Here is a 14,352-nt window from a genome sequence, read left to right on the forward strand (position 1 = left end):
TTATCAAGCACGTCTCATCCATTACTAGGGAAAGGTATGGTTTCCTTAGTCCAGAAAGAGTCCAGTTCTCAGCATTGTTCTTTCCTTTTGGCAACTCAGCAACTATTCAGCAGTTTTATGTTAGAGAGTTCAGCAAAAGTTCAGCATGGGCAGCAAATGTGGAGATCCTCAAGACAGTCTCAGTCATTCTTGCCTTTGTTCCTTTCACAACCTCCATATAGGTTTCTTCCCTTCGGCTTACAAGGAACCTATTCCCTAAGGAACTACTGCCCTCTCTTCTCTCTCCCTTTACAACCGAACTTAGAGAAAAAGTATTCCATTCTTTCTCTACTTCCTCACTTCGATGCCCTCCTGAACACAATGCAATCAGGCTACTGCTTCAACTGAAGGTGTTTTAAGATAACCGATCATCTCACTATTGTGTAATTCAACAAACAATTTTAGGTTTTATCTTACTTGGCTTCTCAGATACATCTGACACTGCCAATGATTCCACTGGTTGTCTTCGGATTATGTTATTACTTCAATTCATCATTACTATTTCTTAGTATCCTTCATTGATCTTATATTCACCCCTGAAGTCAATGGTTCCAAATTCAGTGGCATCAGAAGCCCCTAAAAGTCTTATTAAGACATAGAGTGTTGGGTTTCAGCCTCAGAATTTCTGATTCAGCAGGTCTGGAGCAGGGCCCAAGAATATACGTTTTTAACAAGTTCCCAGGTAATGATGAGGCTGCTGCTTGAGGGACTACTTTGAAGCCATTTTGAAGCACTAAATTAATCTAGTTCCCAGCTTTCTATCCTGAGCTCTACTCTCTTTTCTCTACTTTTGTTCCCTGAACAATCTCATCCACCTTCATGACTTCAACTATCACCTATATAGGGTCATCAGATATAGCAAATAAAAATATAAAATGACCAGTTAAATTTGAATTTCAAATAAACAACAAATAATTCTTTAGTATAAGTAAGTCCCAAACATTGCATGTAACATACTTATATGAAAAAATATTCATTGTTCATTTGGTAGTCAAATTTAACTGAGCATTCTACATTTTTATCTGGCAACACTATACCTACAGGTAGATAACTCTCTAATCTCTAAATACCACATCCATATGGGCAAATGCCTCCCAGTGCAAATTACCACTTGAATGTCCCACGAGCCCCTTAACACAACAGATTCCAACACTTATTACTTCCCCCCAAATCCTGTTCCTAGCCCCTCAGTAAATGGTACTGTCACAAACTCAACTTACTGAAGCCAGAAACCTCCTGAGTATTCCTGGATCCTCCTTGACCCTCATACTTCATTTGCTATCTCTAAGTTGGATCAATTCTACCTGAACATCTAAAATCTATTCTCTTCTCCCACTTTACTAGTGAAATACTCAACCACTAAACACACCACATTCTCTCACTCCTCCATGACTTGGCACATGCTCTTCTCTGTCTGAAGCTCTTCATCAATTGCTATTAACTCAAGCGCTACCCATCCTGTGAAGCCTTCCTCTCCTCCCTAGACAGACATAAGGGATCCTTTCCCTGTGCTCCCAATGCACCTTACACAATATTTAAAATTACAGTAATTACATAATACTGTGATTTTATATCTGTATAGAAGTGGCACAAAGCAACAGAAAGAATATATGCTTGAAGCCAGTCAAAACTAAGTTCCTATTCTAGTTCTGATGCTTCCTTTGAGTTTGTAAGTTACTTAACCTGTCCTTCCCTCAGTTCCCTCCTTTGTAAAATGGGGTAAGGATACTTCCCTCCTATGTTTGTAGAGTTTAAATGAGAATAGGTAAGACATACGTAGCATACCTTCTGGCAGGGAGAAGTCACCCAGCAAATAATTACCTCTCCCATTTCCATACCTTTATTCCCCCTTACTATCAATTCTCTTGAGAGCAGAGGCCCTATCTTTTCATCTTTGTAGCTCCTCTGAAAACAAAATAACTAACAAAGCTTAGCATCCTAGTTAAGGGTTTGGGCTCTTGAACCAGACTGCCTGGGTTCAAATGCTAACTCACCCATTTACTAGTTGTGTTACATTTAGTTTAGCAAGTTACCATCTGTGTCTCTGTTTCCTTGTATGTAAAGTGGGAATAATAACATACTTAACTCGTAGGGTTGTAAGCGTCACATGTAAACTGCTTACAATGGTGTTCAACAAGTGCTTTAGATTATATAAACAGAAATAAAAGTCACTGAACGACTGAATGAGAGCTCAACTATAGCTTTAATATCCAGAACAGACCCTTAGTATATCATAAAATACTCAACTTTTCAATTTTTTGTCTATTTTCCAATATTCAAATACGACATGAAAAATTGCACATACTATTTGTTCAATTGGCTTTTCCACCATAGGTCACACTCTCAATCATGAAAAATTATAGCCTATTCACCTTGAAGCATTAATATAAACCAAAAGGAACTAAGTAGGTCCCTATCCACTTAAATTTACAATGTAAGCTGTTAACGGGATTTTCATTATCACAATTTTTATACAGAAAGAATACTCAATTAACTCACAGTACAATATTTCTTAAATTTTTATACTACAGGCAAGGTACGATGAAAGAAATATTGGATCTGGAATTTTAAAAAACTGGTTTTGTATCCCAGCTTTGCCATGAGACCTTGGTGAAGTCACTTATTCCTTCAGGCTCAGTTTCCTCATCTGTGAAACACAGCCTCTTTTATTTTGATTATTGAGCATGTGCCAGTCATTGTGCAAGGAACTGAGATCAAATAAGACGAGACCCAGGAAACCAAATTCATTGACCTCCAGATGCCATAATAAATGTAAAAGCACTACATGATTTAAAAAAAAAGACAGAGGAAGAATGGCTAATTCTACCTGAGTGACAGTTAAACTATATCTTAAAAGAGGAGGAACTTTTTGCCAAGCTAAAGTATCCAGTTTAGGATACACAGGCAGAAGAAATGGCATGTGCAAAGGCAAGGAAATAAAAATCAACAGAATATACCTTCCTGTGAAATGCAAATAGTTTGCAGGAGCATAGATTAGAAAAGGTGGGAAGCACTACTGGGCATATATCCTGAGAAGACCATAATTCAAAAAGAGTCATGTACCACAATGTTCATTGCAGCTCTATTTACAATAGCCAGGACATGGAAGCAACCTAAGTGTCCATCAACAGATGAATGGATAAAGAAGATGTGGCACATATATACAATGGAATATTACTCAGCCATAAAAAGAAACGAAATTGAGTTATTTGTAGTGAGGTGGATGGACCTAGAGTCCGTCATACAGAGTGAAGTCAGAAAGAGAAAAACAAATACCGTATGCTAACACATATATATGGAATCTTAAAAAAAAAAAAAAAAAAAAAGGTTCTGAAGAACCTAGGGGTAGGACAGGAATAAAGACACAGACATAGAGAATGGACTTGAGGACATGGGGAGGGGGAAGGGTAAGCTGGGACGAAGTGAGAGAGTGGCATTGACATATACACATTACCAAATGTAAAACAGATAGCTAACGGGAAGCAGCCACATAGCACAGGGAGATCAGCTCGGTGCTTTGTGTTCACCTAGAGGGGTGGGTTAGGGAGGGTGGGAGGGAGATGCAAGAGGGAGGAGCTATGGGGATATATGTTTATGTATAGCTGATTCACTTTGTTATACAGCAGAAACTAACACACCACTGTAAAGCAATTATACTCCAATAAAGATGTTAAAAAAAAAAGAAAGAAAAAAAAGGTGGGAAGGATGAGTGACGACACTGAAGAGGAAAACAAAGGCCTAAACATGGATAGTTCGGATGCCACACTAAAAAGTTTATGTTTTATCCCTCATGAGGAGACAGGGTCTTTAAAGAGAGCAGTGTCATCAGATCTATAAAGAGCACCATAGTGCTCTTTCCCTGTTGCTGGGGAATTGCATGGGAGGTAGAGGCACCGGTGCATTCAAGATTCGGCTCCACCCATAACCCATTGCTGTGGCCATAACCCACCGCCTTGGTGGAGGAAAGCATTTCCACTGGAGGTGTAATGGACATTAATACTGCTTTACAAGAGATGCTGAAGACCACCCTCATCCAGGACAGCCTAGCATGTGGGATTCCAAAGCTGCCAAAGCCTTAGACAAGTGCCAATCCCATCTCTGTGTGCTTGCATCCAATTCTGATGAGCTTATGTCAAGTTGGTAAAGGCCCTTGTACTGAATGACAAATCAACCTAATTAAGGTTGATGGTAACAAGAAACTAGGGGAATGGGTAGGCCTCTGTAAAACTGACAGACAGGAAAATCCCTGTAAAGCGGATGGTTGCAGTTGTGTGGTGGTTAAGCAAAGAGTCTCAGGCCAAGGATGTCATTAAGGAGTACTTCTAATAGAAGAAATGATCAAATTAAAAACTTGGCTCTTGTTCCTCAAAAAAAAAAAAAAAAAAAAATCACTATACAGAGTTTTGGTGAGATATGTGACTGAAGACATGACGATGAATAGGAAACTGTTATAAAAGTCCAGATGAGAAATAATAAAACAGGGAGGAAAGGGCAAGGTAAAAAAAATATTCTTAAAAGGCAGAACCCACAAAACTTGACAAACAAATGGTTACTTCTGGCAAAAAAAGAGAAAGAATTTACCATCTGGAGAGAAAATAAGTGTCATGGATACCACCATCCCCCACCCCACATCCTGTAGACACTACCTCAGAACCCTTCGCAGCACAGCATTTTAGGAAGGCGTGGAGTGGATGAACAAGACAACATCTACTTGACATCCCTGTCCTGGAATGACACTGCCTTTGAGATAATAAGAGAAATAGAGTATTATCACTATGACTTATTTTATTATTTATATTTTCAATATTATTGATTTGCTTATGCAATGAAGCCAATAACTAGAGTATAAAGCAAAAGAACTGTCCATGAAGGAAAAAAAAATCATTTTTTGCCAAAACAACTAACTGGTCTCTCCACACTAATCTCCACAGATTTCCAATCTGGGTCCCTAAAAGGTAGCCATATGATCTTTCCAAACATGTTTATCTTATTCTCCCAAGTAAAACCCTACAATGGCTTCCCAAAGCTCTCAGGAGAAGACCAAAATTCGTAACAAGGTCCACAAGGTTCTGCATAATCTGGCCCCAAACTACTTACACTGCCTCATCCTAGAAGTAGGATAGCATAGGCTCTGAAGTCTGATACCTGGGTTTGAATCCAATCTTTGCTATTTATGAGCTGTGATCTGTGGTAAACTGCTTGACCTCTTTGTACCTGGTTTCCTCATCTCTAAAATGGGGATAATAATATGGTTGTGAGAATGGTGCCTGGCACAGTCTAAGTACATATAAGTGTTAATAGTAATAAGTTAGTATTTATAAGATCATGTTATTATGATATAATATACTCTACATATTGACATATTAATATCACTATTAGTATTGTTATTATGATCATCATTATCATCGTCATCACCATTTTTGCACCTCTTCTGTTCCAGGCCCACTGGTCCTGCAGTCCTTCAAAAGAACCAAGCATCTTCCCAAATCAGAGCTTTCCTGTATGGAGATTACTCTACCTGGAACACTCTCCTCCATGCCTTCACCTAGTCAATTCATTCTTCATAATGCGGCTGACAAATCCTTCTCTAGCCCCCTGCCCCCAATCAAAACTAGGTCAGATTCCCCATTTCAGGCTTTTCTTCCACAGCACTTGTCTTAGTTTGTAATTATATATATCATGTGATCAATTACTTGTGTAATGTCTATCTCCTCTACTAACCTGCAAGCTCTATGAAGGAAGGGACTAAACTGATTTTGCTCACTCCTGGATCCCCAGAGCCTGGCATAGAGTAGACCACAAATACTTACAGAATAAATGGAAACTACTATCAGATACAAGAGAGCTTTTTAAAAAGGTACCAATGGAAAAAGGGTAATACACATTACTTTCTTCCCACAAAAAGAAATATAATAGAGTTACCAAGATTTTTTTTCATTCAAAGAGCAGAATAGGTGATTTACTCATCTAATGGGGAAAAAATCAGTTTGGGTTACCTTACAAGTCAGAAACTAACTAAAAATTTGAATTCACCAGGTAGAAAGGAAGACATTTTTTAAAATTTAAAATAAATATGAAATGCTTACTTGAGCATTGTCAGGTTCTTCTTTAATTTTGTCCAGAAGCCCCCGCTGCGGTGCCATTGCTTTGCCACATTCACCATCCAAAGGTTCTTTCATTCTAATTTTTTAGGTAAAGGAATTCCCCGGTCTAAAACTAATAGATTTCTTCTTGGTGATGGATAGTTGGATTCCTAAAACACAACATAAAGGATTGGTACTCAGGCTTTTTTTTTTTTTTTCATGTTTATCTATATCAAAAGCTTTGTTTTGAGCACAAGGTTTTAGGGCTAAGCATTTGGAAAAAAAACAACTCTTCTGGGGCCATGACTCTTCTCCTTTCTTCCTGCCTTCTGCTTCTTTGGTAGCTGCCTTCACATAAAGTCTTACAGCAATAGCTCCCGCTTCCCTGATAGCTTTAAAGACAAATACTCTGGTCTTTTATATGTTGAAAGTTACTGAGGTAATTAGACTGGCAGACCAACACGTGAGAGAACGTTACCAAGCTCTTAGAAGAAAGGACTCAGAAATACTGTTTCTGAGTCCATGAGAATTAGTACTTGGAGGCCCACCTCAGCTTACATTTCTCAAAATGGGGCACACCAAACTCCCCACCCCCACCTCTAACTCAGCCTTCACTAGAGGCCTCCATAAGGGCCCCAACTCTCGGCTTAAAGATAGATAAGAGCGCAAGTTGCCACCACAAATGAACAGGTATGCCCTTACTTAAAGTGGACCACCTGCAGGGTCTCACGAAGGCCATGCCCAGGAATGAGCCCCTCTGAGATCCGCTTCCCAATCTCCTTCTTGTAAACAAGATTAGTCATTCAGCGGACTTCCCTTCCCCTAAACAGGACGTAGTACACCTAAAGCAAAAAGGAAACTCTCCAAAGTTGTCTTTACCCAAACAGGCAAGCCAGACATGGAAATGGGCAACTGGCTTAATAACCAGTGCGAGGGATGAGAATTTAGGACTACCTGCCACAGTTACAACAATCTATGGGCTCTCGTGTCGTAATCGCTCCCAAAATCTCGTCCCCACCAATAATTCCCACGCCTGTCACAGGGTACAAACGCTGCAACGTTGTATCTTTCGGAGAGAACGCGACCCGCAAATGCCTGTCAGCGTGTCCCTGCAGCGAAACCGCAACGCCCGACTGCGCTGCTTCCGCCCAGCGCCCGCCTCGTCACGTGGCGCGGCCGCCGCCCCGCCCCACGCGGCCCCTCCCGCTGCTACCGGCCGCGCTCACCTTCTGGTGGCTTCCCTGCTCCCGGGGAGCACCGACCGGGGAAGGAGGAGTAGAACCCAAGGCCCCCACCCTGGGACGAAGATTATTTTCTCTTACGGGAATTTTTCCGCCTAATCCATCGCAACGCAACACCCGGACAACTGCGCGTGCGCAACCCTGGTCTCCGCCCCCTTTCCCATTATGCTCCAGACCTGAGCTGAGTGGATTTCCCAGCATTCCTCTTTCCTCAGTTATGGTTGACTTCTTAAAGAGACCAAAACCCAATGGTGAGAAGATAGAGGAAGAGGTTGGGAAGAAACTAAGGGGCGTAAGATGACGCTGTTAAGTGCCCTGCACCATTCTTTATTGCCCATGTCTGGAAAGGTGACCTGCCAAGAGAACATGAATAAATAATAGCTGATATTTATTAAGCCAAGTGTTTGGTAAACACTTGATATGAATCTTTCCACTTAATGCTCACCACAACTCCAAGAGGTACAATTTTTGTCTGGGAGCTGTAAATGAAGACATCAACTTGTTCAAAGTCAAGATTTGATGTGTTTTCACTCAACATTGTTTTGGAGATACATCTATGATCTGTGAGGCTGTCGTTTATTTGTTTTGACTGCTGTATAGTATTCCACTTTATGAATGCGCTGCAGTTTAACTGTCTACTTCTGATGGACATTTGAGTTATTTCCAATGTTCGGCCATTAGGAATAATAGTGCTGTGAACATTCCTGCCTCTTGTGACACATATGCTAGGTTTATACCTAGCAGTGAAATTGCTTGTTGTGTATATATGAAACTTAAGTGGATAATTTCAAACAACTTTAGAAAGTGGTTGTTTCAGTTTGTACTTCCACCAGCCATTTATAAGAATTCCATTTGCCCCACATCCTTGCCAGTAATTACTACTGTACATCTTTTTAATTTTAGCCATTCTGGTGGGGGTATAGTGGTATCTCGTTGTGATTTTACTTTGGATTTCCCAGATTTCTAATGAGGTTGAACCCATTTTCATGTTTTTTGATATATGGATAGCCTATTTTATGAAGTGCCTGTTCAAGTCTCTTACTCATTTTTGTATTGGACTGTCTGCCATTTTCTTATGGATATAAATTCTGGTGTCCTTTGATGAACATAAAAGACCTTTATGCTTAGTGTTTCTTGTGTCCTGTCAAGAAATATTTTCCTACCAAAGGTTCTGATTGACTTATGGAATTGTTATTACTTTGTCTTTCTCATTTAGATCTACAATCCATCTAAAATTGTATCTTCTGTATGCTGTGAAGTAAGTCAGGTTTCATTTTTCCATGTGAATGTTAAACTGATTAAGTGCTATTGTTTAAAAGTCTGTGCTTTCCCCCACTGTTCTTTATCATCACCTGTATATATATAAGTTGTCATAAATGCGGGTTTGTTTGAAGACTAGGTAATCTATTCCTTTTGTCTCTTTTTGTGGAAATATCACACTGTCTTTATTTCTGTAGTAGCTTTATAATAAAACTTGATATCTGGTAGAAAAAGTCCTTTGTCCCATTGTGTTCTTCAAGACTGTCTTGGCTTTTCTTGGTCCTTTGCATATTTATATACATTTTAGAATCATCTTGCCAAATGTGACAAAATTTTCCTTATAAATTTTAGAATCAGCAAGGATTTTGTTTACTACTACACTAAGGCTGTAGACCTGTTTTGGAGAATTGCCATTTGTTATTCACTGTGTTGAATTGTTTCCCCCAAAAAAATATGTTGAAGTACTAACCCTCAGAATGTGACCTCATTTGGGAATACAGTTGTTGCAGATGTAATTATTTAAGACAAGGTCATATTGGAGTAGGGTTGGCCTTAATCAAGTATGACTGGTGTCCTTATAAGAAGAGATGTAGAGATGGACACATGAAGGGAGAACACCAGTTGACAATTGGGGCAGAGATTGAAGTGCTGCAACTGCAAGCCAAGGAATGTCAAGGGTTGGTGTTAAACACAAGAAACTAGAAGAGGTAAGGAAAGATTCTCCCATACAGATTTCAAAGAGAGAATGGCCCTACTGAAACCTTGATTTTAGCCTTCAAGCCTCCCGAACTATGAGACAATAAATTTTTATTAGTAACACTTTATGACAGCAGGCCCAGGAAACTAAGATAGCATTATATAGGGTTGACTCCTCCAATCCATGAAAATGGTATATCTCTCCATTTATTTAAATGCCTGTAATTTAATATTGTTTTGTAGTTTTTAAGTATAGAGAGCTAACATCCTTTTAAGATGTTTTTCTGGATCTTTGCTATTTTATGTCATTTTAAATGGTAAAATTTCATTTTCTAATAGTTCATTTCAATTGTAGAACTACAATTGACTTTTGTATGTTGGTCTTGAAGCCAGCACAATTGCTAAATTCATTTATTAATTCTAACAGTTTATCTATATATTTTTTAAAATTTTTTTAGTTTTCCAACTATGTAGAGAATAATGACAAATCATCTCTTCCTTTCCAAACAGATGACTTTTATTTATTTAATTTTCTTGCCTTATTGTGCTGGCTAAAACCTCTAGCAATGTGTTAAATGGAAATAGTGACATTGGGCATCTGTATCTTCTTCCTGCTATGTTGCTTTCAACATAAAACCATTAAATACTTTATTTGCTTTAGAATTTTTGCAGTCACCTGTGGGGGGTTAAATATGTTGTATTGTTTGCAACTCCTCCCATCAAGAAAGGGAGTCTATTTCCCTACCCCTTGTTTCTGGGTTGGGCCTTGTGAATTATCTTGACTTATAGAGTATTACAGAACCGATGTCATGTGAATTCTCAAGCATAGGCCTTATAGTCCTTGCAGCTTCTGGTTTTTCTTTTGGCTGCACTGGGTCTTTGTTGCTGCACATGAGCTTTCTCTAGTTGTAGCAAGTGGGAGCTACTCTTTGTTGCAGTGTGCGGGCTTCTCATTGAGGTGGCTTCTCTTGTTGTGGAGCACAGGCTCTAGGCCCGCGGGCTTCAGTAGTTGTGGCACGCAGCCTCAGTAGTCGTCGCTTGTGGGCTCTAGAATGCAGGCTCAGTAGTTGTGGCACACAGGTTTAGTTGCTCCATGGCATGTGGGATCTTCCCGGACCAGGGCTCAAACCTGTGTCCCCTGCATTGGCAGGCAGATTCTTAACCATTGTGCCACCAGGGAAGTCCCACATCTTCTGCTTTTACTTTCTTGGAACATTCCTACAACATATCAAAGTTAGATGGGTTAAACTACTGAATGATGAAAAGTCATGCAAAGAGTGGCCCCATGGCCAGCACCAAGGCCCCATACCTGTGAGTGGAACCATCTTAGATCCTCCAGGTTGCTAGCTGACTGCAGCTTCATGAGCAAGCTCAGGCAGAAGAATTGCCTAACTAAGCCCAAATTGTAGAATCACAAGTAAGTAAATGGTTTTTGTTTTAAGTAAATAACTTCTGGGCTGCTTTGTTATTTAGCAATAGGTATCTGTTCCAGAATTAATATCTAGAAGTGGAGTACTGCCAATCCTAAAACCTAAAACATACAACATTGGCTTTGGGACCAGGCAGCAGGCAGGGTCTGGAAAGACAGCAAGGAAACTCTTAGTGGAGTTTGGAAGAGCAGTCAAGAAATTGTTACTGGAGGCTAGAAAAAGACTAACCAGTGTTATGTAGTGACAAAATGTTTGGCAGTGCTGCCACCTGTACTAACTTAGAAGATAGAAAATGTACTTAATGAACTTGTGGACCTAGATTAGGGGATTTCCAGAAAGAATACTAAAAGTGCCTATTGATTTATTTTAACCGTCTGTGATAAGCTATTGTAAAAGAGAAATAAGCTAAAGAAGGAACTATTTTGTTTTCAAGCAGAAATTAGACAAAATATAAAGGGTCCAGGACAGTCTCTCCAGCTAGCACAATATCATCAAAATAAGAAATGGCGGGGGACTTCCCTGGTGGTCCAGTGGCTAAGACTCTGTGCTCCCAATGTAGGGGGCCTGGGTTCGATCCCGGGTCAGGGAACTAGATCCCACATGCCGCAACTAAGAGTTGGCATGGGCTTCCCTGGTGGTGCAGTGATTAAGAATCCACCTGCCAATGCAGGGGACACGGGTTCGAGCCCTGGTCTGGGAAGATCCCACATGCCGCGGGGCAACTGGGCCCATGAGCCACAACTACTGAGCCTGCACGTCTGGAGCCTGTGCTCCGCAAGAAGAGAGGCCGCGAAAGTGAGAGGCCCGTGCACCACGATGAAGAGTGGCCCCCGCTCGCCGCAACTAGAGAAAGCCCTCGCACAGAAACGAAGACCCAACACAGCCAAAAATAAATAAATAAATAAATAGATAGATTGGGCGTATCTTGTAAGTGGCTCTCACAGAATGGGTTTCTTTTTTAAAAAATTTTAATAGCTTTATTAAGATATAATTCACAAAAAAAAGATATAATTCACATACCATACAATATACCCATTTAAAGTGTACAATTCGGGACTTCCCTAGCAGTCCAGTGGTTAAGACTTTGCGCTTCCACTACAGGGGGCATAAGTTCTATCCCTGGTCGGGGAAGTAAGATCCCACATGCCACATGGCACAGCCAAATAAATAAATAAAAATAAAATGTACAATTCAATGGATTTTGTGTATTCACAAAATTGTGCGATCATTACCACAATCAACATCAGAACATTTTCATCACCCCAAAAAGAAACCCTGTATCTATTAGCCATCACTCCTCATTTCCTCCCAACTCCTAGGCAACTACCAGTCTACTTTATTTCTCTATAGATCTGCCTATTCTAAACATTTTTTATAAATAGAATCATACAACATGTGGTCTTTTGTGACTGACTTCTTTCACTTAGCATGTTTTCAAGGTTCATCCACATTTCAGCATGTATCAGTATTTTATTCTTATTGCCAATTAATATGGATGGATTACCATATTTTATTTATCCATTTATCATTTAATGGACTTTTGATTGTAATGAATAATGCTGCTATGTACAATCAGGTGCAAGTTCTTATGTGGACATAGGTTTTTATTTCTCTTGGGTATATACCTAAGAATGGCATTGCTAAATTATATGGTAGGTCTGTGTTTAACCACTTGAGATTGTTTTCCAAAGTGGTGTACCTTTTTTGCATTCCCTCTAGCAGTGTATGAGAGTTTCATTTTCTTCTCATCCCCTAAACGTTTATTATTATCTCTCTTTTTGCTGATAACTGTCTTAGTGGGTGTGGAGTTGTATCTCATTGTGTTTTTAATTTGCATTTCCCTGATGACTAATGATGTTGAGCATATTTTCATGTGCTTATTGGCCAATTGTTGATCTTCTTTGGAGAAATGTCTATTCAGATCATTTGTCCATTAACTGGCTTGTCTTTTTGTTATTGAGATATAAAAGTTCTTTATATATTCTTATTGCAATGCCCCATCAGATATGTGATTTGCAAAGATTTTATCCCATTCTGTGGGTTGCATTTTTACTCTCTTGATGGAATCTTTAATTTTACTGATGTCCAATTTATTTTCTTCTGTTGCTTGTGCTTTTCAGTGTCATATCTAAGAAACCATTGCCTAATCCAATGTCACAGAGATTTATGTCTATGTCTTCTTCAAGGATTTTATAGTTTTAGCTCTTACATTTAGGTCTTGATCTATTTTGAGTTAATTTTGTATATAGTGTGAGGTAGGGGGTCCAACTTCACTCTTTTGTATGTGGATACCAGTTGTCCCATACCCATTTGTTACAAAGACTGTTCTTTCCCCCACTGAATTATGTTGGAATGCTTGTGGAAATGAATTGACGTGAAGGTTTATTTCTGGTCTCACAATTTTTTTCCATTGACCTATATGTCAATACTTATGTCAGTACCATGTTGTTTTGATGACTACAGATTTGCCATAAGCTTAAAATACATATATTTTTCCAGGTTTTTCAATACTAAAAGAGGCCCAATAGCAGCTCTAATATTTTTGCCCAACATTTACTCTTGTGTACACCCTTGAAACCTAAATTTGGTCTCTGGTGTTTTTTTCCCACCAAAAGAATCTGGAACTCATTGCAGAATAGATGATTCTATGGGGCAGGAGAAAAATCAGTATGGCTTTGGAACATTCTGTTGTGTCAAGAGTGTTTCAAGGATGTCAGGGGCAGAGCTAAAAGGCCAAAGTTTAAAGATGTGCTCACTGACCAACTTGCAATTATTTTATTTTATTTTATTTTAAATTATTTACTTTTCAGTTTGTGTCTCTTAATTCCCTACTCTTATCTTGTCTCTCTCCCATTCCCTCTCCCCACTGGTAGCCACTAGTTTGTTGTCTATAACTGTGAGTCTGTTTTTGTTTTCTTGTATTCATTTGTTTGTTTTATTTTTCAGATTCCACATGTGAGTGATAACACAAAGTATTTGTCTTTCTTTGACTTATTTCACTAAGCATCATATCCTCTAGGTCTATCTATGTCATTGCAAATGGTAGAATTTCATTCTTTTTTTCATCATCAGTGATGACATATGGTCCTAGGCTTTTCTTTGTTGAGGATTTTCTTCTTATTACTGATTCAATTTCCCTACTGATTAGGTGTTTTTGTTTTTGTTTTTGTTTTGCCATGCCACACAGCTTATGGGATCTTAGTCCCCCACCAGTGATCGAAACTGGGCCCCAGCAGTGAAAGCACTGAGTCCTAACCACAGACCACCAGGGAATTCCCAAGACTTTCATTCTTTTTTATGGCTGAGTAATAATCCATTGTATATATATATACCACATTTTATTTATCCATTCATCTGTTGATGGACACTTAGGTAATTGTAAATAATGCTGCTATAGACTTTGAGGTGCATGTATGTTTTTGAATTAGTGTTTTCGTTTTCTTCATATATATAACCAAAGGATTGGAATTGCTGGATCATATAGTAGTTCTGTTTTTAGTTGAGGAACCTCCACACTGTTTTCCATAGTGGGTACACCAATTTACATTCCCACCAAGAGTGTGCTAAGGTTCCCTTTTCTTCACATCCTCACCAATATCTGTT

General features: G+C 39.2%; 1 protein-coding gene across 11 annotated transcripts in view; it reads right to left on the reverse strand.

The window, feature by feature from the left end:
* ZMYM6 (zinc finger MYM-type containing 6) overlaps positions 1-7,468 on the reverse strand; it is a 43,612-nt gene extending 36,144 nt beyond the window's left edge. For 3 of the 11 annotated variants that reach the window (XM_060018923.1, XM_060018825.1, XM_060018941.1), the window contains exons 1-3: positions 7,077-7,246; positions 6,126-6,292; positions 4,686-4,779 (exon numbers count right to left, since the gene is read on the reverse strand). In XM_060018923.1, coding sequence (XP_059874906.1) covers positions 4,686-4,779; positions 6,126-6,202 — 171 coding nt within the window. In that variant the 5' untranslated portion in view covers positions 6,203-6,292; positions 7,077-7,246. Of the gene's footprint in view, positions 1-4,685; positions 4,780-6,125; positions 6,293-6,824; positions 7,253-7,348 lie in introns of those variants that run through there. The other 8 variants (XM_060018858.1, XM_060018847.1, XM_060018836.1 and 5 more) reach the window with 8 other exon arrangements.
* Positions 7,469-14,352: the final 6,884 nt, after the last annotated feature.

This window comes from Delphinus delphis, chromosome 1 (genome assembly GCF_949987515.2).
Source record: "Delphinus delphis chromosome 1, mDelDel1.2, whole genome shotgun sequence".
Lineage (NCBI taxonomy): Eukaryota > Metazoa > Chordata > Mammalia > Artiodactyla > Delphinidae > Delphinus > Delphinus delphis.